Raw genomic sequence first — 24,457 nt, 5'->3', positions numbered from 1 at the left:
GCTTTATTTATATAGCATTGTAGATTTACACAGTGCTGTACATACAAACAATAAAATAGATAAAATAAACCTGTTCATGACGTACAATCTAAGAAATAATACATAACAATACAGGAAAGGGTACAATAAAGTAAAACAGGCAACAAATTAAACAAATAACAAATACCCGTACAGTGGTACCCCGGGATACGAAAGCACCGCGTTACGAAATTTCCGGGATACGAAAAAATTCCATAGGAAAAAACTGTTCCGGGTTACGGTTTTTTTTTCGGCTTACTAAAATTTTTTTTGGTGCTTTTCGGCGCTTTTTCGCACGAAATCGCGGCTTCCAGCGCTAGCGCCTATGGCTTTTTCGGCTTGCGAAAGATTTCGGGTTACGAAGGGCGCCGCGGAACGAATTAATTTCGTAACCCGGGGTACCTCTGTATATACTCGACTATAAGTCGACCTCACATATAAGTCGACGGCAAGTTTTGGGGCCAAAATTATGGATTTTGCTACAACCCGTAGATAAGTCGGGGGTAAAATTTAGGGGCATATAGCAAAGTTCCAAAGGATGAAGCAAAGCAAAACAACGTCAAAGAACTTATAAAATTCCATAAGTCTTTGTGCTTAATCTTAAAATGGATGGATGAGAAAGTAGAGGGGGTCAGTGCTTCCCATACTCTACTCTTACTTTTCACCAGGAGATGGTTCCTTCTTTTAAATAAGAGTTAAGATACAGTACTTACATTGACCCATGGATATGTCGACTCAGGTTTTTTGGGTCAATTTTTGACCTAAATTTCTAGACTTATACATGAGTATATACTGTAATAGTCATGTGATGCCTGGGGATGCTTCTCTGAACAGGATGGTCTTCAACACAGTTTTGAAACTGGTTAAAGAAGTCATGAGCCGTGTTCGTGGGGGAAGGAGATTCCAGGAGTGAGGGGCAGCAAGTGAAAAAGGACGAATCCAGTATGGGGCAGTGAAAATCCTAGGTTGAGACAGCAGAACTTGACTACTAAAACGAAGGGCACGAGTGGGAAGGTGAGGAGACAGAAGGTTAGATAAATAAGGAGGGGCCAGCCCATGCTGGGCTTTAAAAGTCAACAGCAGAAGCCTATACTGAATACAGAAGGGGAAAGGGAGCCAGTGAAGGGATGATAATAGAGTAGAAACATAGTCAAAGCAGCGAGCGGATGTAATAATGCATGCAGCTGATGCTGGACAGAAATTAAAGGACGGAGGTGAGAGAGAGGAAACCCTGCCAGAAGGAGGTTACAGTAATCTAGTCACGAGATGACCAGAGTGTGGACCAGAGTCTTGGCAGTAGAGGCCAAAAGAAATGGATGGATTTTAGCAATATTGTAGAGAAAGAATCTACAGGCCTTGGATGTGACCTGGATCAGAGGGATACATGACAGAGAAGGATCAAAAATGAAACCAAGACTGTGGGCTTGTGATATTCTGAGTTCTGTGAAATATAAATTTCAAAGGTTTAAAACTATCCAATTAGTGATCGGTAGATGAAGAATTTAAGGCATCAGTGTAGTTTTATCAGTCAGAGTTTGTCTCCATCAGTGTGTATTACACTTCATTCAGCCTGAACCCAGCTAAGGCTTCCATTTTAAGTACCAATTCCCTCTAGGAGGTAACTATGAGACATCAATATGGGCTTCCATTATAGTTTATTTTATTTGAATGTTTGTTCTGCTATTCTACCAAAAGTGATACTCAAGGCAGCTAACAGTAAAATCCAGATAAAAGCAGAAATACAGCGATAAAAGGGTCCTCATGCAGGTTCTCTGACCACAAAACCCCCCACCTCCAGAAATCAGTGGAGTGTTGCTGTTCTGCGCTGGATTTTCCCCATTTCCTCCTACAGTAAATTGGGTTTACTGTGGATTTTTTTCTGTGCAGGTCAGCCAACCGTGTGTGTTTGAAGGGGTTGTGTTTTTTTTTTTTTTGTCCTTTTAATAAATAGTAGCAAGGAAGTATTTGTTATTTTGGATGATTTCATACATAGGGGTTGCCTCTTACCTATCTGCATTTTTCTCTGTTTAGCCCTGGAAAAACCTGTTTAACCTCTTGGCTCTGTTTTTTAGTTCAAAGTCTTTTAGTTTATTTTAGTTGCTTGGATCAGTGTAGGTGGTTTGTTTTCATTCATTTTGGCTGCAGCTGTGTCCTGGATGGTGCTCCCTAGAGCACCAAATTCTCCTAGTATTTTCTTTCAGTTACAGAAGCGGTTAACCCTGTATACTGACCAAAAGACTCCTTGAAATAAATGCAAGTCTATTTTCCTGATAGGGGTATTGTGGGTGGCTCCTTTAGTCTGATAACATTTGAGAAGATTGCAGAAGAAATGCTTTTGTGATGGTACCTGGTGTCATGACACTTTGCTTTCATGGTATTTGTAAGGAATTACTTGCTGGCGATTGCCTACATGTCTTTGGTCATGTAGACTGTCAATATCCTGTCAACTAAGGCTGCTGCCACACTGCAGAATTAATGCAGTTGGACACCACTTTAACTGCCATGGCTCCATCGTATGGAATCCTGGCATTTGTAGTTTGTTGTGGTGCCAGAGCTCTCTGAGACGGTTAAGTCTCTCACAAAATTACAAATCCCAGGATTCCATAGCATTGAACCACAGCAGTTAAACTGCCTTAATTCTTCAGTGCAGATGCAGCCTAAAAGTATCTTACCTATCTACCCCAGTCTGAGCTTTCAAACAATTCTTTTTCAATTTTCTGAAAGGTTTCTGTGGGACTTCATCTTCCCTTGCCACGTTTTCTCGCTAAGGTGCATGAAACATACCAGTCTGCGGCCAGTTTGGCTGCATTTTCCCCTTCGAAGCAAATCTGAAGCATTTCCTAGAAATGTTTTCTGCGTTGTTTGTGGATCCTTGAGATTTATTGCCACTTGTAAAACTTTATAGCTTAAATGATAACTATAATTAAATTGTGGAAAAGGATTAAAGATAAAGCCAGTTAAAATACTGCACATAGGACACCCTTTTGCACCAACGTATGTGGCAAATATTAGAAACCTACAAGCACCATTAAGTGTGTATGAGCCTTCAAACCGATCGATTTATGGCAATCCCATGTATTTCACAGGGTTTTCTTTGGCAAAACCAGCTGAGTATTCCTTGCCTATGAAGTGCCATTATCTTTCAGATAATACTGAAAGAGCGTCTTAAATATCTGAACATTTACAGGCTGGGGTGTGGCTTTATGGGGATAAATAGATAAGATACTTTTAGGTTGCATCTGCACTGAAGATTGCTACTATGCTACTATCTGTACCTAGACCTAGGGCCTTTTCACACTCTTCATTATAGCCCTATGACTCCACTTTAACTGCAACAACAACACCTTTTGGAGTCCTATACTTCGTAGTCTGGTGAGGCACTAGAGCTCTCTGGCTGAGAATTGTAAGTAACTCTCCTGTAAACTGCAAATATAGGATGGAAACATGGCAGTTAAATTGGAATATTATCATAGTGTGAAAGGCCTCCTAAACAAAACGCTAAAGTGGGCCTGCATGTAATAAAGACTTGATGCATTCTCTCTCCTCCCAAAGTAGTCTTAACCATTTCCCTGGTAGTTTTTCTCTTGAAACTTGCTTCTGCAAAATCACTGAAACCTAGGGGCAGTGAGTATTGTGAATGGGCTTGTTCAGGGGAGTTTGGAGGTAAATGATCTTATGGAGTCCTGGTGCGTAATCCTATGGAGTCCTGGTGCGTAGTCACAGTAAGCAACCCTGCTCTTTTTCAAGGCCTGCCAGTTGCCCCTTACCAAGGTTAGCTTGCAAAGAAAGGAATACTGGGGCTATCATGTTACTCGTTTCTTACAAATCTAACGGGAGCCTGGTCTGACAGCGCTGCCTGTTTTATGTGGCTTGAAAAGCAGGTAGAGGTTTCTGTGTGCTTAAACAGTCTCTTGGCAGCCTCTTCAACCCAATAAACACTTGCTGGAATGCCTGATTAGAATGTGGTTATAGGTGCTGAGGAATATAATCCAGGAATCAGTTACCTCCATCTTGTATTTTTATTATTATTATTATTATTATAAATGCACCATATTATATAGTCAGGGTGTTTAACCTCTCTGACTTTTCAAATTCTCTTTATTGTGGGTTGTCAAGTGACTCGATGAAACGTCTTTTATCTCTCTTAATGAAAGAACTATTGTATGCCTACACAAGGGTTTGTAGTCTCTCCTTTTTCTCCTCTCTCTATCTCTTTCTGGGGCATTGATTTTGGCAGTACAGGGGAAGTTGGTGTGGGTGTTTGAATGCTGCTGTTTGCTGTTTTTTGAAGGACTTCTAGCCCTCCGCTGGGGTTACTGCAGCAGGAATTCATACCTGTACTACAGCCCAGCATACAGACTGCTGACAGGTACTAAGCAGGGGAGCATCCCTGCTCATAGTGTGCTGTCTTTTTGTCAATATGTTTTACTGCCCATGGTTATCAGCCCTTTGTTAATTCAGTAGTTTTCTTCATGCTTTTGTTCCTCATTTGTGCCTGCATCACTTGGCAAGCCATGTTTTACTATTGTTAACATTTCTGTTATTTCTCCATAAGTTACTGGCACATTTATGTACTTCGGTTTTTAAATGGATTGCTAAAAACAAACAGTGATTGTGTTCTGGCTAGGTTTTTGGGCGAAATGTCTCATCTTTAATTTTATTAATATAGTGGGCTCTCCACAATCGCTGGGTTTAAGGGCACAGGACCCCCATGAAAGTGAAAAAATGCAACTAAAAAAGCCCACATAGGTTGTCCAGAGCAACTCTATGGCCAACATTTAGCAGAAGTTGACCATAGAATTGCAGTGGAAGACCCAGAAATGCCTAGATAATTGTTTTCTCTAGGAATATTTATGTCCTTCAGGGTGACTCTATGGTCAACATCCGGTAGGGTCATGCTGGAGGAGCTAGAGATTCCTAGAGAGAACATATTAATTAAATTAGCAAATAATCAGATCTGCAAATGTTGAAGACACAAATGTGGAGGGCCAACTGTACTCAAATTTAAGTAAAGATGGGCATTGATTTGTTAAATAAGTTAAAGTTGTTGTTCTTTTCCCTCTGAGATATTTGCTCGCTCTTGTTTTCTTTGCCTCTAAGACTTGAATTTGTTCGACCTTCTGCAGTTGAAAGTCTTGTCTTATGCATAACTATGTTTTTTAATCTTTTAGTAGGAAACACATATACTGGCTATTTTCTATTTTGCAGTTGGGCAAGGATGGAAAGTAGTCCCTGACTCTCAAAAGGCTGCTTAGGCAAGGTGGAGGCATTGAAAAATGCAGGGCATAGCAGTACCAAATATTCTGCCCAGTGAACCTTTTGTTAGTTGTACGACTAAGAACTAAGATGAATTTAGGACGTCTTTAATAGATGTGGATACATTTACGGAGTTATATCATCTCTTATTTTTAACCTTTTAAATAGTTATATCCAATTGCTTTTTGGTAATGGGTTTGTTTTGGATCAAGATGGCCACAGTAACATATAAATATAAGCCAATGGTCTCTTTAAAAGTTGTTCAGGGAGTTTGCAGTTCCAGTCTCCCTCTTGCCTGCCTTTTCTGTCTTCCTGGAACCTTCTTCACCAAGTAGTCCTGTCCGGCAACCTAAGTCGACAGAAGATGTACTACAGCAGTTCTTGGTGGATGTGCAGCAATTGTTCCCTTCAACAGTTCTTCTTTTAAAGCAAGATTCAGCTCCCAAATTTACTTAGGGAGAGCTTTCTATTGGCTATGGTGCCCTTTTATATTAAAAGGCAAGCTTCCCATCTTAAAGTGTTTGAAAATCAGTGGGTTATGCTCCGATATCAAAATTTAATTGCAGGAGAATCATATCAAGAATTATGATTATAAAATGGAAGAAGATGCTGTTACACCTGTAGCTTTTGGAGCTGCAGTGGTACTTGTAGATTAGCATTATGAACAACGATGGGATCACATTTTCGGTGCCTTTATTGGGCCTCAAGACCACTGAACACCTCAAAGAAGGAATTAATACAGTCTTTGGACAGGAGTTGGAGTTCTTAATGACAACTCCAGTAGCTTACTGCACTGTTATATATCCTAATGTGCTTTTACTCTAACTTCACGGACAATTTATACGTAGTAGAAAAGGAGTTCAACAGACTGGATTGTTTTCCTCTCATTGGTTAACATGGATATTTAACTGTTGCGTGTTATCAAATTTAAACCCAACTATTATTTATAGCAGTGAGACTTAAGAGATCTTTGAATTTAATTAGATTATATTTTAATTGTTCTGATATCTTTAGGGGTTATGTTACAGGGTTTAACAGCCTTATTAAATAACCTTTCAAAGAAGGTGAGCTTAACGTGGGAAGTTAGTTTTTGCAAAACAAATTAGACAGAATTACTTAAACAGAAATAATATACCCATGTTTTTTAATTATTTTTATTACAATTTCAGGCATCACACAGTTACCAGAGGAATAACAAAAGGTGTGAAGGAGGATTTCCGCTTGGCAATGGAGCGGCAAGTGTCTTGCTGTGCAGAAAACCTGATGACGGTGCTGCACAGATTCTGCATCAATGAGAAGATATTGCTCCTTCAGACACTGGCTTGAGTATCACGGACCTTATACTGGAAAAGCTTACTTAGAAGAGGGAAGCAGAAAGAAAAGCCATGCTATTCTTTTCATGTTGCTTTAGAGATGTCTTGAGATCCCTGGTTCAGCCTGCTAAAAAATTACAGGCTGAGTAAAGTTAATGTCAGAAAGTGTGGTGTGCATCACCCATCAACATTTCATTGCATCTTTTGGTAAATCTTTCAGTTCAGCACTGTAAATAAAATAACTTTTACATGTATAAAAATCATGTTTTATTAAAAGGCATTTGGCTGCAGCCTCAAACCCAGCACTGGGTATAACAGCTGTGTGTGTAATGTGTGGCCACAGCCCTCTTGTGGTCTGAGCTTCAAGGAGGCATGTATAAATGGCAGTCTGCAACAGAATTGACCACAGTGGAGTTACTGGCAAGCTTTCTAAGATAATTGTGATGTAGGAAAGTAGTAAACAAATAGGCTGGAGGTGGATGCAGGAAGTCGGAGTGCCAAGGCCACAGAACACAAAGCAGAGCTATGTTGGTGCCAGAGGAGAATAGCTGAGGGGCAACAGAAATGATCATGGACACCTCATTCAAGTTTTAGCTAGTTTTGACAGTCACAAACATCCCTGCATGGCATGAGAATAGAGAATCATATTGCAGATACATTGTCGCTTATACATGAGATAAGTGCATAAGTGATCACTAAATGAGATTACTATGAGCTTGTGAAAATCATTTAAACTGTCCAGATGTTAGGAGGTATATGCAGAATTTTTATTTAGAAATGGAACAATGCATGTAGATAAAATTTAAACAAAGACTAGTTGTAGCTAATTGGCAAATCAGATGACTTTAAATATACATGTCTCTGAGATGACCTGGAATGTAAACCAAGCACATGATCCCTTTTAAAAAAAAAGTAACAGTATGGTGGGGATACTTCAGTGCCCCAAGTTCCTTTGACCTGTTGCTCATTGAGTTAGATTTTCCAGAATATTCTCTTCCGGTAGAGTATGTAGGATATGAAAACCCATAGAGAAGTGGCAATTAAGTTCTGAGCCAAGTGTTCACTATGAGATTGTGCATCTTGCATCTTCCATTTAAAAGGAAAGTAGTTTTCAAATATTTCATGGCCAACATAGATGAGAATGGAGTTCATACCTTTTAAAAGACCAAAACAAGAGATTAGAAAGGCAGAAATTGCAGGTGTGCTGTAATACAGGCTCTAGTAGACTGCAGAGTATGATGAACAACACTACATGGCAGAGCAAAAGTGGTGTGCTTTTACTGTTAAACTCAGGAAGAATTAATGAGGAGGATAGGGTAACAGTAACTGTCTGAACATAGGCCAAGATCTGGGTTTGGGAGATGTAATGATCTGCACAGAAGGAGCTATGACATACTCCCCCACTTCAGGCTGCTACTGGCACTTACTGGTTGTAAAAGGGTGTGTGGAATAACTATTTTTTCCTAAAGTTGGATCCACAAAGACAGGCATTCTCCATGGCCTCCCATGGGTCCTTCAAAGGTTGCAAATAATTATGGCATTATGTTTCCAATGATAGGAACATAGTTGGATTCTGCTTAACCCTTTTCTGCAAGCAAAATTGTGTTTTGGGAGCTCTGGCAGCTTAAAAGGTGGATCTGGGGGAATTATTATTCCATGGTCAGTAAAAATTTCTAACTCCCATAATGAACAAAAAAGTGAATTATGAACATGTAAATTGGACTTAAGTCACCGAAATGCTATCCATACTTATAGAGGAAAAAGAGATACCTGATGCAAATGGATAGATTGTGCAGGCTTGAGAAAGAAATATATGGGACTGCAGTGAGGAGTTAATAGACTGGTCTAAAAAGAAAGCACTGTGTGAAAGATGTATTAAAATGGGTCAAGTCATTTCATAGGCCAGGCCTCCTGAATGAATAAACATGCAAAACCATGTCCTCGGTCTGATTGGAGCTGTGCATCTTCATTTAGGGACACATCTACATAGATTTCCTTCTCTTGTGCCAGTGCTTTGGTGCCAAGCCACTGAAAAAGTCTATCTTGTGCATGGAAGAGCCTCTGGCTGACCTCAAAACTTAGGTTTTCACGGGAGGGAACATGGTTCAGTTAACTTACCTTCACTACACATCTACCAGTTGAATCCCACAATCTAACTGAATGAAATGGATTCCCTTCTGGGTTTCAAGCTCCTATCCATTGATCCTGTAGAAGAACAGCATCACCACCACTGCCCTTCAGAGAAGAGCGATATCCTTCTGCCAGCTCACATCTCTGCCTACCACCTTGCTGCTGCCAGGGACTGTCTGTCTTTTGCCCTTACACTGCTCCCTGCTTGCAAGACAATCGTTGCCTGCAGAAGCAGATCTCAGATACTTTGCAAGTTGCTTGGCTAATCAAACCAACACGTGTCCCCCTTCCTGGATACTGCTTGCCTGGGCTAGCGGGCTCACCACCAAAGGGACAACAGCAAAGGAGGTTACACTTTTGGGAATGGAGTGAGGGTGAGGGCCAGTTACTGTGCTTGGGAACGGTAAAGATAATTCTTTTTTATATTTGTCTTATGTCTTTTAAAGACCTGCCCGCAAAAGGAAGCAAGGTGGGATTTGGAGAGTACAAGAAGGAAAGCAGACCAGGGACCAGCCATTCCAACAAAATGGGTAAAGGGAGATATATTATGGGAAGATAGTATTATCTCCATGGGAGAGGGGAGAGCCACAGGGTGTTGGCTGCCCTCAAACTGTCCTACACTTCAAATAATCTGGATACTCTTGGCAGCAGGCCCCCTGAGCTAAAAATGCTGCTGCTTAATGCTAGGTTGATAAATGAAAAAGTGATATGAAGACCTAAGGTGAGCCTATCATGGGGTTTTCTTGGCAAGATTTGTTCAGTCTTTGCCGTCCTCTGAGTCTGAGAGAGAGTGACTTGCCCAAGGTCACCCAGTGGGTTCCCATAGCAGAGCAGGGATTTGAATTCTGTTCTCCAGAGTCATAGTCCAATGCTCAAACCCACTCTGACTCTCAGAAATTTAGGTATCTTCTCTCCTGCTAAGAACAGGGCAAGCTAATGAAGCTGATTTTGAGTGTATACAGAATAGGAAGGAATGGTTATGTAGCCCCTACCTACCATTATTTCAACAATCTAATATTCTGACCATGCACCATCCATTCATCACTTTATTTATATTCCAACTTTACCCCAGGCTGAGGCTCAAGGTTGATGAAAACTAGTCCCAAAACATACAGAGGTAAAAATGCAAAGGAACCTTCCCAATGCTAGAAGCATTGGGGGATGCATTTGAAGATGGCTTGCCTAGTCTGAAATTCTCCCTTGGATAGAAAACAGGATTAATTTCCAAAATCAATTCAGTTATTTCTTTAGAAACTGATCAAGATATTATAAATAAAATACATTTTGATTTTTGTTTTGATATACACTCACCAGGAAAGAAAAATGGAGAACCTGACCACACCTTCTTAACATCTACAATATAGTAGATTGACATCAGAAGAACAAAGGCAAAACTGCTCAGTGTTGTCACATATGAGATTGACCTGTAAGAATTCAAAGGGCACTTCAAAAAATTGCCTAATACAGTACCAGCATACAGAATAAAATGAGTAGTATAGAACATGGAGAAACAATGGTTCCCAACTGGCAAAGGGATCAGCTGCATCTTATCACCCTGCCTGTTCAACCTATATACAGAACATATTATAAGGAAAGCAGGCTTGGACACAGAAGAAGGAGGAGTGAAAATAGGAGGAAGGAATATCAACAATCTAAAACATAGAGACAACACCATAATACTAGCAGAAAATCTCCCAGACTGGAACAACTACAAAGAAAGAAAGTGCAAAGGCAGGACTACTGTTGATCATACCCCCACCCAAATAACGACAACAGAAAACCTATACAAATTCAACCTAAACAATGAAGAAATAGCAGTAGTAAATTGTTCTCATACCTGGGATACAAATGGAGACTGTAGTCAGGAAATCAGAAGAAGATTAAGAATGGGGAGGGTGGCTAAGAAAGAACTAGAAAAGATTCTAAAATGCAAAGATATACAACTGAGCACAAATCTCAGAATAAAATGTCTTGTCGTTCTACTCACCATAAATTCTTATTCACTGGAATAAAGCCTTGATCTTTGGAGCATTTGGTCAACACAGCAGAAATAACACCCTGAAAAGCAGGCACTGGAGTTGAGGACTGTAGGACTTTAGAGATAATGTTTCTGTTTCATCCATGGATGGATGGTATATAGAGAAGATGTTAGATGTTTTATAGCATGCCAAGAGCACGACCACCACATAGATAAGTGAAAGATGTTTTACCTCTTTAAATAGTACTCTTACTTTGGAAACACAGGGAGATCTCAACACACACAGTTCTATTATTCAATATTGTTTTAAAAAACGTTTCCATTTCTCAAATTTGTGAGGGGAGCAGATTAATACAACAATAAAATACTTTTTAAATATGAAGCACGATAAAAACCACTAAAGTAAAATTTAAGAGTACAACAAAATACGAAACTGTTATACAAAGTAAAGCAGAAACAAACAGTATTAAAACCCTTGTGAATTTGTCTTTCTAAAGAATGTGTGAGCCTGCCTAGTCTGGGGCCATGTTTCCCTCACTGATCAGCCAGATGATCGCAGAAATACAGAAGCAGCGCCCGATCTTTTCATGCTGCTATTCCCTAGCAACTGGTTTTCATAGGTACACTGCATTTGAATCTGAAGATAAGCATATAGCTATCATGGCTAGTAGCAACTGGCAGCTTTATCCTCCATTTGTCTAAATTTCTTTTAAAGACATTTGGCCTAGAGACCACACTTTGCCCACCCCTGCTTTGGGAGTTTGATGCACTAAAATTAAGGTGTTCAAGGAAGAAGATATTCAACAGAAATCTTCCTTGAACTAAATTTTCTGGAAGATAAAGGTCTGAAAAGCAATCAAGAGAAGAACCATATGAATGAAAAGGTCATCAAGACAATATTTCTAAGTTGTAACTTACCATTATTACACTCCACACGCAAAAACGGAGCATTATTTGTCTGTGCTGATCTTTGTAAAACAAGAGGATTTTTCCAGCCTTAAAAGTAAAAGTGGAAAAAAAGTGCATATTAGATGCAGTAAATAAAGTCCAGCTTGGAATGAGTTTAACAGAGAAGGAAACTAATGAACTGAAATGGGAGTTTTATGGTTAAGATCTAGCCTAGGTTTCTCCCAACCCCTATTGAATTTTTAAAAATTGTAGCCCAAAATTGTGTAAAAATACCTCTTTCAAATGCCCGTGCAAAATATTAAAACGTATTCATATGCATGGAAAATTCCTAGGATTGGCCTGTTATTTCTAGAGAAGGAATCTCCTTGTTACGTGGACAGGTAGCTGGATAGGCAGTACTAAAGAGCTTTCCTACCTTTTACAACACCATGTTGTGAAGGGGATACAGTACCTGAAGTCCCAAAAATGCCATGATGACAGAATTGATTGTTCCCAAAATCCCTTCAGGGTCAAAGGCCACTGTAGTTTGGTAAAGCACCTGTAATTTGAGAAATGCATGACATGAAAGCACCACCTAAGATTGATTCCTCTTTTCTGTTTTAGCCCTTCTACATACTATTCTCAAATTTTCTTCCAGTACTTTACTTTCTTCAGGGCTAGTTTTGCTTTACCACTGGATCCAGAAATGAATGAATGATAGATAGATAGATAGATAGATAGATAGATAGATAGATAGATAGATAGATAGATAGATAGTCTTGACCATAGTAGATTCACAGAATCCATGGGATTTACATAGCGACTGAGTCAATATATTGATTCTAATTGGGAACAGTTAACTGGATTAAGGTTGGATTAAAACCATAGTCTGTTCAGAATTTATTTCTGTTGCTGTTTTTAAGGAGAGAGCAGAAGGCAAACTATATTTTGGGAGTCATTCCTGACTCTTTGACTTTTTATTTAAAGGGCTTTGTTTGATTTTGGCCATGAGCTCTCCCTGAGTGTGTGCAATGTTTATCTTCTTGCCAGAAAACCTCACTGACTACACTTTCAGCAAGTGTAAATTGATAGCTCTCTTGGAACAGAAAGTTAACACACTGCAGTTACATGTTGAGACTCTTCAATGCATTAGAGAACACAAGGCTTTCCTGGATAGAACAGAGGGAGAATTGATCCTACAGAACCAACAGGAAGAAACTGCCAATGAAAATGAAGGGGGCTGTAACACTGAGGGAGCACTCTGGAGTACAGTCACCTTTAGAAGCAGACAATGCACAAGGGATTTGGAACCACTCCTACTAAACAATCACTTCCTATATCTTCCTGAAGATAACAAAGAGGAGACACTGCAAGCCAAGGGAAAAGCCAACTGAACCACAAACTGCAGCAAGAAGAAATGACAGATACTGGTGTTAGGATGGTCATTGTTCAGGGTTATAGAAGGAACTGTGTGTCAGATGGAGAAGATTAATTGGGAAATGTACTGTATTCCTAGTGTGCATATCCAAGACGTCAATGACAAGTTGCTGAAGCTCATCAAGAACACAGAGCAGTACCCATGTGAGCATAAATGACACCACAAATAAAATCTTGGAGCAAATCACCTTGAAGCCCTGGGCAGGAAAGCAAAGAGTTTAGAAGCACATGTGGTACTCCCACCAGTTCTACTAGTAAAAGGTGGAGGACCACACAGGGACATGAAGATACTAGATGGTGTCAGTGGGAGAGGTTTGGCTTCTGACACCATCAGCTTCACTTCTAGACAGTGGACCACAGATGGCTACACCTCACAAAGACCAAGCGGAATGTCTTTGGCAAAAACATAGTGAATCTGATCAAGAGGACTTTAAATTAAATCCTTGGGAGATTGGAGATGATAGCTTAAACATCAGTCCAAAAGCAAACTCTAAACACAATGATACAAGTTCTAGAGGAGAAGGTAAGAGAGAATGGGAGCCACAGTAAAATTTGCAATAAAATAAAAAAATGAGAATAAACAATGTCTTAGACATCTATAACCAATGCACAGGTTTGGGAAACAAACAAGTTTGAAGTCCTAGTGAAGTCCTAGCGCAGAAAGGTAAATATGACATTATAGGTGTAACAGAGACTTGGTGGAATGACTCCCATGACTGGAATATAACAGGTGAAAGATATAATCTGTTCAAAAAGAATAGATAAGGAAGAAAAAGAGGAAGAGTATTATGTACAAGTGGAGAATTTTGTGTAAAAATAAAGAAAGAAAGAAATAAAAACAGCACTGTGGGAGGAGTTTATGACAGGCCACAAAACCAAGATGAAGTGGTGGATGATACTCTTCTGAAAGAAATCTCAGAAATCTTTCAGAAGCAAGAACTGGTCGTTATGGAGGACTGCAATTATCCTGGTATCTGTTGGAAGACTAGCTCTGTAAGCATAGGCTTCCCAACAAACTCCTGATATGCCTTGCAGATAATTTCCTCTTTCAAAAAGTGGAGGAAGGAACAAAAGGGATGAGCAATCCTGGACTTGATCCTAAACAACAGAAAGGAGATGATGACTGGAATCAAAGCGGTTAGTACTTTAGTGTGGAGTGAGCATGAAATGCTCAAATTTGTGACTGTTCGAAAAGCCAAAGAAAAAAATATAATCAAACATGAATCCTCGATTTCAGACGAGCTGATTTTATCAAGCTCAGGGAAATATTGAGCAGAATCCCATGGCTAGACATGCTCAAGAAAAAAGACACCCAGCATGGGTGGTATTTCATGAAGAAGAAAGTATTAAAAGCTCAGTCACAAACAATTCCATGGAAGAAGAAATATGGGAAGCAACCAATTGGCTGCACAATTGGTCCTACAAATATTGTTGGACTAGAACTCCTGACAGCCTCAGCCAGCATGACTATGGTGAGGAACACTGGGAGCTGGGACTGCACAGAAGCCAGGATTGCAACAGCTACAAGCCACTGAACAGTGTCTCCATTCTCATCTCAGAAGTACACTGTGTGCATTTCTTTGGCAGGAGAGCATCTCTGCAGCAAAGAATCTGGCCACACATTCTACATTACATATAAAAAGCTTTAGCGAGATCTCTTATCTGCTCCACTGTCTAAGCAGATGGTAAGTGTGAAATTCTTCTATTCCTGTAATAGGAGGCTTAAAGAAACTTTGGAGTGATGATTGTATTGTCTTTAACTCCGGGTTATAAAACATGATTTAATTATTTTGAATGGAGGTAAGAGTTGTATTTCTTGTCTGCTCAGTTGCTCTCTGATCTAAGTGGGGGTTCTGCCCTGTTTTCTGCCACTGTCACCAAAAAGCAAGAAACAGCAGACTGGTATTCAGTTTTGAAGACTTACAAAACCACATACCACATTTTCCCTTGCAATGCCACTTAAGATTTTGAAGTGAAGGGTGAAAGATGTGACAAGTTTAAACAACTTACATTAGAAGAAGGGTGTTGGTAGATGTGTTTCTCTCCTAGGAGCAAATGATCAATATAGGCTGCTGCTCCTCCTGTACAGTTAGGGTACTTTCCAAAATCTCCTATACCTCCAGGGCCCAGGTAACCACTAGAGAGAACAAGGAAAATGAGGGATGTATTTGGAGGTTGCTTCAGCTGAATGCTTTGGGAAGGTGCAGGCATTCTCATTAATCAGTCCTCTGAGATCCTAGAACAGTGATCCCTATACTCTGCCCTTTAAAAGATTTTGGACTTCAGCTCCCAGAAGCCTCTGTTATGTTGGCCAATAGTCTGGAATTCTGGGAGCTGAAATTCAAAATCCCTTAAAGAGCACAGTTTGGGGACCACTGTCCTAGAACTACTGGATGGCTCCGGAAGATGGGGATGCATTTGACTAGACTCTATAACTAGAAAAGAGTCCAGTCCCCCATCTCTGCTGCCATTCCTGCTTTTCATGGAGCATTTGTAAAATTTAGTAATAGCATAATAGAAATCTTAGTTGGCACTGAGGATGCCTTTCGAAAACCCCTCAAATCCTGGAACTGCACCATCAAATTATAACATTTTCATACAAAAGTCTTGACAGAGGAAAACTGACCATAACAGTGACTTTCTCCAGCAGTCAATTTGGATTACCAGGAGGGATAGAAGAAAGGGGGAAGAGGCAGAACAGAGGTATAAATACCTCAAGAACTTCTACACAAGGCCTGTTGAAATAAATGGAGACCACCCAAAGCGCTTGCACAGCTCCTATTGAAATCAGTGAATATTATGCATGAGCATTTGTTAGCAAATTGTGTCCCCAGATATCATTTAGATTTGCAGCCTCAGACCTCAAAATATTGTGGGTAGGCGTTAGTCCCAATGGGATCTGCCTGTGAAGCAGGTATGTGGAAAAGACCACCGTGACATAAACAAGTAAAATGGGCTGGGGAGAAGGAAACTTTGACTTACTTTGGACATCCAGGGACATTTAACAGGAAGGTGAGGCAAAGCCAAACTGCTTCGAGTGCTATCATGAAAAGCCACTGGGGCCAATAAGTCAGAATATCTTGGAAAGCAGGGCATGGAATCTCCTGTTGAAACATAGAAGAGAAATTAAATCTCGGGAATTTTTTAATTTTTGTTTTCACGTTGTTTAAGCTAACCAATTTTAAAGGACAGTGTTAGCTGCTTTGTATCCAACGTTAGAGAAAAGTGGGACATAAATGAAATAAATAAATATATATATTTTTAAAAAGTCCAGAGAAAGTCCTTTCTACGCCTGATTAACTTGAGTGTTCAGGTATCAATGTCAGAATATCCCCAAATATAATTTAAAACCAAGATTGAAACATATTTTCTTCAGAAAGCGAGACCATTCACTCACCGGATTGCTGTTCTCAGGTACAGGTTTGGCAAAGAGGAGTTCAAGGACAGCAACTACAAGGTATGTACAGCCCAGTCTTTGAAGGACACCTGGAATTCTCAGGTTTTCCCAAGACACTGCATGAAATACAAACAGTAATGCATAAATCAAGCACTGTTTTTTAAATAGGATTAATCCAGATGTTGTGTATATGTGTTGGTGGCTTCCATGTCAGTTGGGTGGTGAATCCACTTGGGTTTTAATCTGAACTTTAAAGGAGCCATCCGAGGTGCTGAAGCCAATGGAGCTTTGAAAGCTTGCGTCATGTATTCCATGCATATTGGCTGGCTGAATAAAGGTATCACTGTTTTGTGGACTTTGGATGTTGTACTTTGCTATATGGCCAACACAGCTACAGTGGTACCTCGGGATACGAAATACCCAGGTTACGAATTTTTCGGGATACGAAAAAATCCCATAGGGATTTATTGTTTCGGGTTACGAAAGTTTTTTCGGGTTACGAAAAAACTCCGGCGCTATTTTAAATGGAGCCGCGGCAGAGCCGCGGCTTTTTCCCCATTAGCGCCTATGGCATTTCGGGTTACGAAGGCTTTTCGGGTTACGAAAGCGGCCGCGGAACGAATTAATTTCGTAACCCGAGGCACCACTGTACCCCTGAATATGTTTCCTGAAGATACTGCATTTTAGCTGCTACATACTGTAGGATCCTAAACAGGGAGACAATGGACTGGGACTTTATTGTTTGTTTTTTTTTACCTCCAACAAAGGTAAAAACTTTAAAAAAAACCTGAGCCTACATTTGGCATGTTTTACCAAAACAGCACTTAAAAATTTCCTAATGGAAAATCATGGATGCTTCTCTCGAGAGATTCAGTGTTCTCTACCTAACAAAGGGGGCTGTAACCTCACAAAGGATTGATTGATCTGGGGTTTCAGAAGTACCTTTTTGCTAATGGAATTCAAATTTTATCTCGTGGACTCTGAAATGCTTTGTTCCTAGCACCACATGGCCAGGAGGAGGGGCCTCCTTGTATAGATATCCCACCAAAGACCAAGAACCAGTAACACTTTGAGAAAATACAAGCCTGTGACTAATATTGTCATTTTATATATTTTTTTCTCTTGTATGATTCTTAACACCTTTGCCTAATGAAGAAGTGGAGCTTTGAAAGTTTGTATTTTATGCAATTTGTTTGTCCAAAGAAAGGTATGTGTTTTGTAGATTTTGGATGTTACTGTCTTTTGCTATATGACTAACACAGCTACCTCTGAATATGGAAAAGACAAAGAGCCTGGCTCTATTGCTTCATCAGTTCTGGTAGTCTGCCTGGATCGCAGTCCCTAAAATCAGCACTTCCTCTCAAGTGGTCAGGACAGAAATTTGCAACAGTTCCCATGCACTGTGGATTTTTGCAACTATCTCGTTTAGCATTATGTTACTTCTGTGATCATTTTACTCCACCACATATAGGGGCTCAGGAAAAACAGAAGTAACACAATTACCATAGAATCATAGAGTTCAAAGAGACCACAAGGGCCATCCACTCCAACCCCCTGCCATGCAGGAAATTTCAATCAAAGCATCCCTGACAAATGGCCATCCAGCCTCTGTTTAAAGACCTCTAAGGAAGGAGACTTCACTACACTCTGAGGGAGTGTTTTCCACTGTCGAACAGCCCTTACTGTCAGGAAGTTCCTCCTAATGTTGAGGTGGAATCTCTTTTCCTGGATGTATATACACATACAAAGCATAAGACACCTCATACAGTGGTCTGGGAAAAACCTGGATTTCATGCTGGCACAACACCATACAAGTGAAGTAGCATAGGTCTTAGTGAAATTGGGTTTCACAGAACTTACAAGGTCCAAGGCAGTAATTTGGATTCACAACTATGACTCCTATCAAAAAAAGAAGGAGACTCCGCCACAGTATTTTTCCAAGCAGTTTCCACTTTGAACACCCACGTCGCAACATGGAACTCAGAGACAGTGAAATGGAGGTGCCCATGATAAACACAAACCTAAGCAGGCAAGAAAGGGAAAAAATCATATGTTGTCACGTCAGATCTAGCTAGTACATATCATGCTAAAGTTTCAGTAACACTAGGATTTGCAGAACCTTTGGCTAAAAGCATAATTATTGCATGTGTTCCATGATGTAGAAAGTACAAATATAGGGAAGGTATTTGCACAATTTACACCACATCTTTCTCCTGGTGTGCACCTGGTTCTTTGTCTCTTACTTCCTCAGACCCTCCAAAATCATAAAAGCCTGTGGAACATCAGAGGTAACTCATGTCTTTTGCTGTTTATGGGAATCATACGAACTCAGATATCAAATGAAAGTCACATTACTGGAAGTCAGGGATGGAAAAGCTGTGGGCCCTAAAGTATCATTGGACTCCATCTTCCAACAGCCCTAACCTTTGGCCATGTTACCTAGCGCTCTTGGGAGTTACAATCCAACAACATCTGGACAGCCACATATTCTCCAGCCCTGTCCTAAAGTGAGAAAAAGTATTTTAAACCCTGAGATCAACAATGGTGTACATAGAAGAATGAATTGGAGTCCTGGCTACATACCAAATGCAACATATAGCTGATATTTATCTAAGCATATTTAAAGAACAATTTACTTTTTCAGAGGGCAGATTTTTCACAATATTTTTGTACTTGATCCACTCCAAAATATACAGACTTCATTTCAAGTCTGATTATACTGTGTGTCTCACAGCTCCATCATATTCTTCAAGTAGGCTGTTCTTTAAACAACCAACAACTTGAAGTGCATTCTTTTAATTTGATGCTTGTCTGCTGCCTATTTATTTATTTATTTATTTAATATTCTGCCTTTCTCCCAGCGTGGGACTCAAGGTAGTTCACAAAAAGAATAAATTAAAATCTAACAATAAAAAAGTAAAGACAAAATTCATCATAATAAAACAGTATAAAATCATTTAAAACGCATAAAAAGTTAAAAATAAAGCACACAAAGATTTAAAATTAGACATTAAAACCCTGCTTAAACCAAAAAGGCCTTTGCCTGCTGGTCAGTTAGTGTCATACACAGCCCTAGGCTTGATCCTGAAAAAAAGATTGCTTGTGTGAACAAAATGCAGTCTCATGGTTCAAATCATATATGTAAGCATATACAGTCAGCCCTCCCCTTATGCAGGGGATCTGTTCCGGATCTCCCACGTAAGGGGGAAACTGTGTATGCTAGCGCCCCACTGAAAACAATAGGGCACATGCTGTGGGCGCGTACATCATTCAATTGTATCGCGGCTTCAGTGTACGCTGAAAGCTGCTTAAGGGAAGCCTACATATGGCACGGGGTGACTATACCTTCAAACATAAGCGCTCCATTCTTGTTCATTGTTTTCAAGTGTCTAAAGAGATGTATTCTAATCTTATACATGTATGCTCCTCTCATTTGATTGAGAGGTATAAGAATTTATAAGGAACATACAAGTGCAACATGTAAAGTAAAAGTCAAAGCACACAATATTCAGCTATTTGTCAGGAGAAAGATACACAGAATCTGAAAATTGATTTGGACACCTAAAAGCACTCTGTTTCAGGATACAGTGCTTGTAATTTTGTGCCTGCATCGCTGTGTTTTCACTCAAAAGCACAGCATTAATAAAACAGCAAGCTAACAACAGTAATTACAGTGGTGATCATTACTGCCAAAAAAATCAAGGACTAAACTATTTTGATCAAATTGACATACAGTAAAAGAAAACCCTTATGGAGCTGTTCTGAATGAGCTTTCTTGAGTGCTGTGAAGTCATATTAGCGATCATGAGGAATTACCATGGAAAGACAAGGTCTGCTACAGTTAGTCCTACAAAGAGAAAATGAAAAATGATTTAACATTGATAATAATGAATCAGCTATTAATTGTTTTTCAGGCTGAAATCAAATGTTTGACACTAATGTGTTAATAAGCAATCTGTACACTTCTGTACATGCAAAAAACAACAGCAACGTACAACAGCTGGACATGTACCTGTTACATGCAAATAATAACAAATTCCAACAAGCTTTTTCCTCCAAGAAAAGTCACTTTAGGAGGGGACAATTTGGATTGAAGGAATCTTGGGATGATTCACCCTACCCTTTTGGCTACTTTGCTCCAAATCACCTACATATTATACTGCTGTTCGCCACTTCTGTGGAGAAAATGTGTTTGCTCTTTTAATCATGTGAAGTGAATGTATTTGTTCTCCTAAGCATACACCGAAGCTGTGTAGGAAAACATTGGCCCAGTGCAGATGGGCACATTGTAGCGATATTAGGGTTCAACAGGGCTGGGCATCCAGAAGCGCCCAACCCTAGTGATATCACAGGTGTGCACGCTTGTCCACACAGCAGGCGCTACAGCTGCGCAGCTGTGGCGCCGTGTACAGATGCCTGTCATCAGAAGCAGCATCATAGGGCTGCATTGCAGCCCTTATGATGGCGCAAAAAAGGAACCACCTAGAGCAGCTCCTTTTTGAGTGTGTATCTGTGCAGCCACATGTGGATGCTGCTGCACAGTTGTGCAACAAAGAGGGGCGGCATTTCACTGTCCGTGTGTAATGGGCCACTGTTTCAGGGGACTATTTAGAGCAAACAGGAAAATGCACAACTGCCTGGCCCTCCCACTGTTTCCCCACTATAAAATGCCCTCTCCCGAAAAAGGTTTTTCTAAAAAAGAAAGAAAAAAGAGAAAAGGGTTCTCAGGATTTATATGCATGTAATATGTAGTTAGCCCTTGAGAGGGATTCTAGGGAGATATTATTTACAGTAGATAAACCAGAAAGCAGTGTAAGAGCATTTAACAGGTGAAAGTAATATACATCCATCTTGTTACAGGCACTTGATATTTGGTTATTTGAACATAGAAATGGCCATAATGAATCTAACTCAGACCCAGCATAATGTTTTCTACTGTGGCCAATCAGACACATATGGGAAACCCACAAGCATGACACAGGGCCAGTTGAGTCCCAAATCAGGCCATGTCTGGCTCTATTCTTCTGCATGCAGGAAATTAGTGTTACAAACATCATTTTACCATTCCAGCTCTGATGCTTGAAGAACCAGTATTTTCCTCCGCCATAATTCACAAAGACCATAATTATAAGGGCCAACCTACAAAGAAAAAAGCAAATAAACATCATACAAACACATAAAACACATATGTCAGAAGGTTGATAAGAGACTCCCTCTTTTCCCCAAATCATTTATCCGGCAGAACATTATAACACAGTTTTTTGTATTTTCCATTTTACCCCTACTGCATTTAGAATCCAGCTTAATAATAATAATAATAATAATAATAATAATAATAATAATAACCCCCAAACCCCAACCTTCCCCCCTATAGTGGATTGTCCTTGCAAGAAGCAGGGCTTTGGCAAAGTACCTGGCACTTAATCCTTGTGTACAGATGTGCCTTTATGATTTCTAGTCCAATCAGTCTTTCCCTCTGTGAACTCTGCTATAGCAATGACTCTTTTATGTTACTTTCCCATAACACATTTACATAAAAATCTTAATGGATAGGGCAAGAAATTCTCTATAGCTGCAATTACCCTCTGAATGTGTCGAGAGAACGAAGCCTCTGTAAGGAAGGGGCACTGCTCCATACCCCAGCTGGAAGATCGCTGCTAATGGAATCTGCTCTACTTGGGGATCCCAGCTCCTTGAAAAAAATGACAAGAAAAAAAAATTAGCAATTAGAATGGGTGAGTCTGAATCCCGCCAAGGGCCCCTGGAACTATGTTTTAAGATGAGGGGTGGTGGACAACATTGGTAGGAAGGTCATTATTTTGCCTACTAGCTGCTACTTTTTACAAAGCGATGAAAACACAATGCATCGCATTTTAAAAAAATCAACCACCAGCACTGAAACAAGAAACAAACTGACTACAACAAAGGTAACAGCAAAATAATAAATGAAATGGTACAAAATTAAGCAAATAGGAGACTATAATTAATCAGATTGACAAATATCAAGCAAAGGTTAAAAAAAAAACAACCCCAAGAGCCTATGAAGTGAATGCAAAATAGCCTGTAAGGTCCCCTATTGCAACCAACCTTCCACTACACTACTGTACAAGCAAACACTGCTGAGATATTTTAGAAGATATAGGATCATCTATAATACTCTGAGAAGGCAGAAAATATGTATCTCCACAAAGCTTAAGATGTAAAGAATCTGGTGGAGGGCAATTAGAAGGAGGGTGAATTACTTCTCTCATCCATTATCATTCAAATTGCCCTTAAATAGAAAGACTCTGACAAGCACAATGTGTATTTAGAAGTCCCCTCCATTTGTTCAATGTAATTTACTTCAAGTGTGCGTAAAATTGATGGCATGCAACCTTATTCCTGGGAGGGCTCAACTACAGTAGTGGTTTTAGCATTTTTGTGTCTCTGTGCTTAATCATTTAGTAGACTTCTGAATGATAATTCCTGAATGGGCTTGACTACATAGGAGTCTTTGTGGTCCAGTTTGCCTGATCGAGTTTGAGCATCCTCTACTTCCCTGTTCTACAGTCTATGATCCTGCCCATTCAGAATACTTTTTATTCTTACATATCTTTCTTTTTAGATCTGTTTACATCTTCTGTCTGTCTGCTGATGCTTTTGAGTGTTTTCTCTCTGTAACAGGGCCATTGTCTGTAATGAATCTGCTAGTCCTATTGCCATTACAAGTGTACCTGTTATGAACTGAGGCTGTGGAAGCAATTTGCCTACAGTTTAAGTACTATTTTAATTATACTGGGACTGGTTATAGATCTGATCTTAAAGGTTCCCTAGCTTCATGTACCAGATATAGTACAGAAGAGAAATAAACTCATTCTCTATTTAAATGGGGGAGGAAGCTGGCAGTGGAATATTCTCCTCTAGCAAGGCTAAATAATGGCCAACATTAATGTAACACTAGTGTTCTGTGGACAGCATGTTTTGTCTGCAAACATATACCTGTTTGTCTGTGAATAAGCCCTATTGAAGCCAATGGGATTTACTTATGCCTACTGTGCTCTCCTCTCAGTAAAGAGGCTAGAAGAACTGATTCATACATCTATATCATTAAATGGCTGAATGGTTCAACTGAATAAAGAAAAAGGAATTCATTTGAGGTGGCATCAAGTGATAGCCCACAAGTCCTGCGTGACTGTGAGTTGTGGCTGATCACTCTGGGATGGTCATCTGAGACTTCAAAATCATAATTTGAGTCCTATTCATAAATTCGATGGCAAACCTATGGCATGCGTGCCAGAGGTGGCACTAAGAGCCCTCTCTGTGGCCACATAGAGTTTTCCAAAGTTTGTTATTAGAAAGCCAGAGGGACATGGCACTTTGAAATAAATAAGTGGGTTTTGGCTTGCAGTTTGGGCACTCGGCCTCCAAAAGGTTCACCATCACTGGAAAGCATGCTAGATCTGCTCCATGACCCCACCATGGCCATTTCTTCTATGCATGGAGGCTTCATCTACACGTGATTCACAGCAGTTTAAAATCAGGGTTCTGCACTGTGTGGGCTCTTCTCTTTGAAAAGTCACATTCCATATGAGGTAAACAAGATCAGCAGGCTTGCACTTGTTTATGCAGTCCACATTCAGAAAACCCAAACAGATATTTAATGTTGCAGTAATTAAGTCATTCACCCCTATGTGAGCTCACCATAACACAGATATCTTTACAAAAACAAAAAAGACTGTAATCAAGGCTAGTTTTCAAGAGCTGTTGTATACCCCACCAAAGTCTGTGTTTTAGCATTTCTTCAAATTATTTAAAAATTAAAGATTCATATTACTGTAAGAGCTTACTGAATTAATAAGTCTATCAGTTTCTCTAGGATTCATCTTCTTGTAAAGCCAATTTCTGATCAGTTCAATGCTGTGAATGAGTAAAAGGTCAGATTTTATTCCACAGTAACAACACCTTGAATTTTATTTGTTCTAGTTATCATTTTAAAACACTTGATGTCTTGTCTCAGCAGAATATCATACAATGATGGCTAAGTAGTAAAAAAATGATGAA

At 39.8% G+C, this 24,457-nt stretch overlaps 2 protein-coding genes across 7 annotated transcripts in view; one reads left to right on the top strand and one right to left on the bottom strand.

Annotated features, from left to right (window-relative positions):
- The window catches only part of INTS10 (integrator complex subunit 10), a 33,086-nt gene extending 26,239 nt beyond the window's left edge, over positions 1 to 6,847 (top strand). The window contains exons 17-18 of one of the 2 annotated variants that reach the window (XM_042472149.1): positions 4,310 to 4,387; positions 6,444 to 6,847. In XM_042472149.1, the coding sequence (XP_042328083.1) occupies positions 4,310 to 4,387; positions 6,444 to 6,600 (235 nt within the window). In that variant the 3' untranslated portion in view covers positions 6,601 to 6,847. The remainder of the gene's footprint in view (positions 1 to 4,309; positions 4,388 to 6,443) is intronic. The other variant, XM_042472150.1, reaches the window with a different exon arrangement.
- A 485-nt stretch (positions 6,848 to 7,332) lies between these two features.
- Positions 7,333 to 24,457, bottom strand: part of HGSNAT (heparan-alpha-glucosaminide N-acetyltransferase) — a 30,960-nt gene continuing 13,835 nt past the window's right edge. For 3 of the 5 annotated variants that reach the window (XM_042472153.1, XM_042472151.1, XM_042472154.1), the window contains 13 exons: positions 24,244 to 24,313; positions 22,000 to 22,109; positions 21,480 to 21,556; positions 20,234 to 20,264; positions 18,278 to 18,438; positions 16,418 to 16,533; positions 16,003 to 16,124; positions 15,031 to 15,157; positions 12,056 to 12,142; positions 11,614 to 11,691; positions 10,705 to 10,775; positions 10,029 to 10,141; positions 7,333 to 7,741 (listed from right to left, as the gene is read on the bottom strand). In XM_042472153.1, coding sequence (XP_042328087.1) covers positions 7,560 to 7,741; positions 10,029 to 10,141; positions 10,705 to 10,775; positions 11,614 to 11,691; positions 12,056 to 12,142; positions 15,031 to 15,157; positions 16,003 to 16,124; positions 16,418 to 16,533; positions 18,278 to 18,438; positions 20,234 to 20,264; positions 21,480 to 21,556; positions 22,000 to 22,109; positions 24,244 to 24,313 — 1,345 coding nt within the window. In that variant the 3' untranslated portion in view covers positions 7,333 to 7,559. Of the gene's footprint in view, positions 7,742 to 10,028; positions 10,142 to 10,704; positions 10,828 to 11,613; positions 11,692 to 12,055; positions 12,143 to 15,030; positions 15,158 to 16,002; positions 16,125 to 16,417; positions 16,534 to 18,277; positions 18,439 to 20,150; positions 20,265 to 21,479; positions 21,557 to 21,999; positions 22,110 to 24,243; positions 24,314 to 24,457 lie in introns of those variants that run through there. The other 2 variants (XM_042472156.1, XM_042472155.1) reach the window with 2 other exon arrangements.

Source organism: Sceloporus undulatus, chromosome 6 (assembly GCF_019175285.1).
Source record: "Sceloporus undulatus isolate JIND9_A2432 ecotype Alabama chromosome 6, SceUnd_v1.1, whole genome shotgun sequence".
NCBI lineage: Eukaryota > Metazoa > Chordata > Lepidosauria > Squamata > Phrynosomatidae > Sceloporus > Sceloporus undulatus.
Note: the sequence above shows the minus strand (reverse complement) of the source record. Positions and strands in the feature narration are given on the sequence as shown.